The sequence below is a fragment of the Penaeus monodon genome, chromosome 33 (assembly GCF_015228065.2).
Source record: "Penaeus monodon isolate SGIC_2016 chromosome 33, NSTDA_Pmon_1, whole genome shotgun sequence".
Classification (NCBI taxonomy): domain Eukaryota; kingdom Metazoa; phylum Arthropoda; class Malacostraca; order Decapoda; family Penaeidae; genus Penaeus; species Penaeus monodon.
In genome coordinates, this window is record NC_051418.1 from 30,169,528 (window position 1) to 30,170,654 (window position 1,127).

Sequence of the window (1,127 nt, forward strand, 5' to 3'; positions counted from 1 at the left end):
CCTTGCTATGGTGGAAGGCTGTGTAAATCTAATAAACTAACTAAAATAAGTGACCAAACATCTGGCAACATCAACACCCTCCCCTTAGAGCCCTGCAAACACTGGGCTTCACACACAAATCTTACTCTCACTGAGCTCAGAACACACACATCCTCCTTTCACACTTCGAGGATACAAGAGGAAAAGAGTCTTCCCTCTCCCGGAAAGAAAGAAGGAACGAAAAGGGGGCGAAAGAAAAAGCGAAAAGCTACAGCCGTCGGCGCCCGTCCTTCAAAAGCACTAGCGTCTCGGTCATCTCGAGGCTCACATATACCTTCTCGTCTAGCCTGGTGTTGAAAAGCCTCCTCGAGACACCTCCCCCAAGAGGACCAACGCCGCCACGAGGTCTAAAAGCCCCTGTGAATCTGGCACCGCGTCTGGCACTGCGCCACGACGGGTCTGAAAAGCGGCAAACTCGGCTACCTCCACCATAAACCTTCTTCCTCGCCCTATAATAACGCTCTCACCTTCAATTTTCCTTTTCCGTATTACTCACCGGGCTCTTCGCCTTCTTAGAAAGTTGCTCGAGTTAGAGAGAAGGGGCAAATGGTGACGCTACGGGTAATTAAGTTCGTACCTTCATTTTTGAGATTTGAGAAGCGTCGTCCATGTTTGTTTCCTGCAGGGAGCGTGATTGTAAAGTTGTCAACGTTGGAAGGCATTTTGTTCTTTATATAAAATTTTCGTGGAAATATTATAATAAAAGAATATAGTCGTATTCATAAAATATTTATTTAGTCACTATGTACGGAAAATGCAATAAACACTCGCATGCAGGAAATATCTTATAAGTCAATCCAAAAAATTCGATCTAAAATTTGGTATTTGGTAAACATTAAATTAATGTGAATGACATAATTTGAAGAATAAATAGCATCCACAATGTTGAAAAATGACTAGAAATATCTTGCGCGAAACAACAAAATCTTTATATACATGATGCTTGCAGTACCAAGAAAAGCTACAAACACCAGAGATGAAGACGGCATTGCATTCATAAATAAAAGATTAATTGCTTACTTGTAAAATTAATAAATAATTGACTTCATTCATATTATAAGTTAATGGGGATGTTGATAAGGGTGTTC

The 1,127-nt window shown here is 41.0% G+C and overlaps 1 protein-coding gene across 4 annotated transcripts in view; it reads right to left on the reverse strand.

Moving 5' to 3' along the window:
• Window positions 1–1,127, reverse strand: part of LOC119594361 (SAP domain-containing ribonucleoprotein-like) — a 21,139-nt gene that overhangs the window by 15,238 nt on the left and 4,774 nt on the right. For 3 of the 4 annotated variants that reach the window (XM_037943417.1, XM_037943419.1, XM_037943418.1), the window contains exon 2: window positions 617–658. The exons of the other annotated variant lie outside the window; for it this stretch is intronic. In XM_037943417.1, coding sequence (XP_037799345.1) covers window positions 617–658 — 42 coding nt within the window. The remainder of the gene's footprint in view (window positions 1–616; window positions 659–1,127) is intronic. 4 annotated transcript variants of the gene reach the window in all.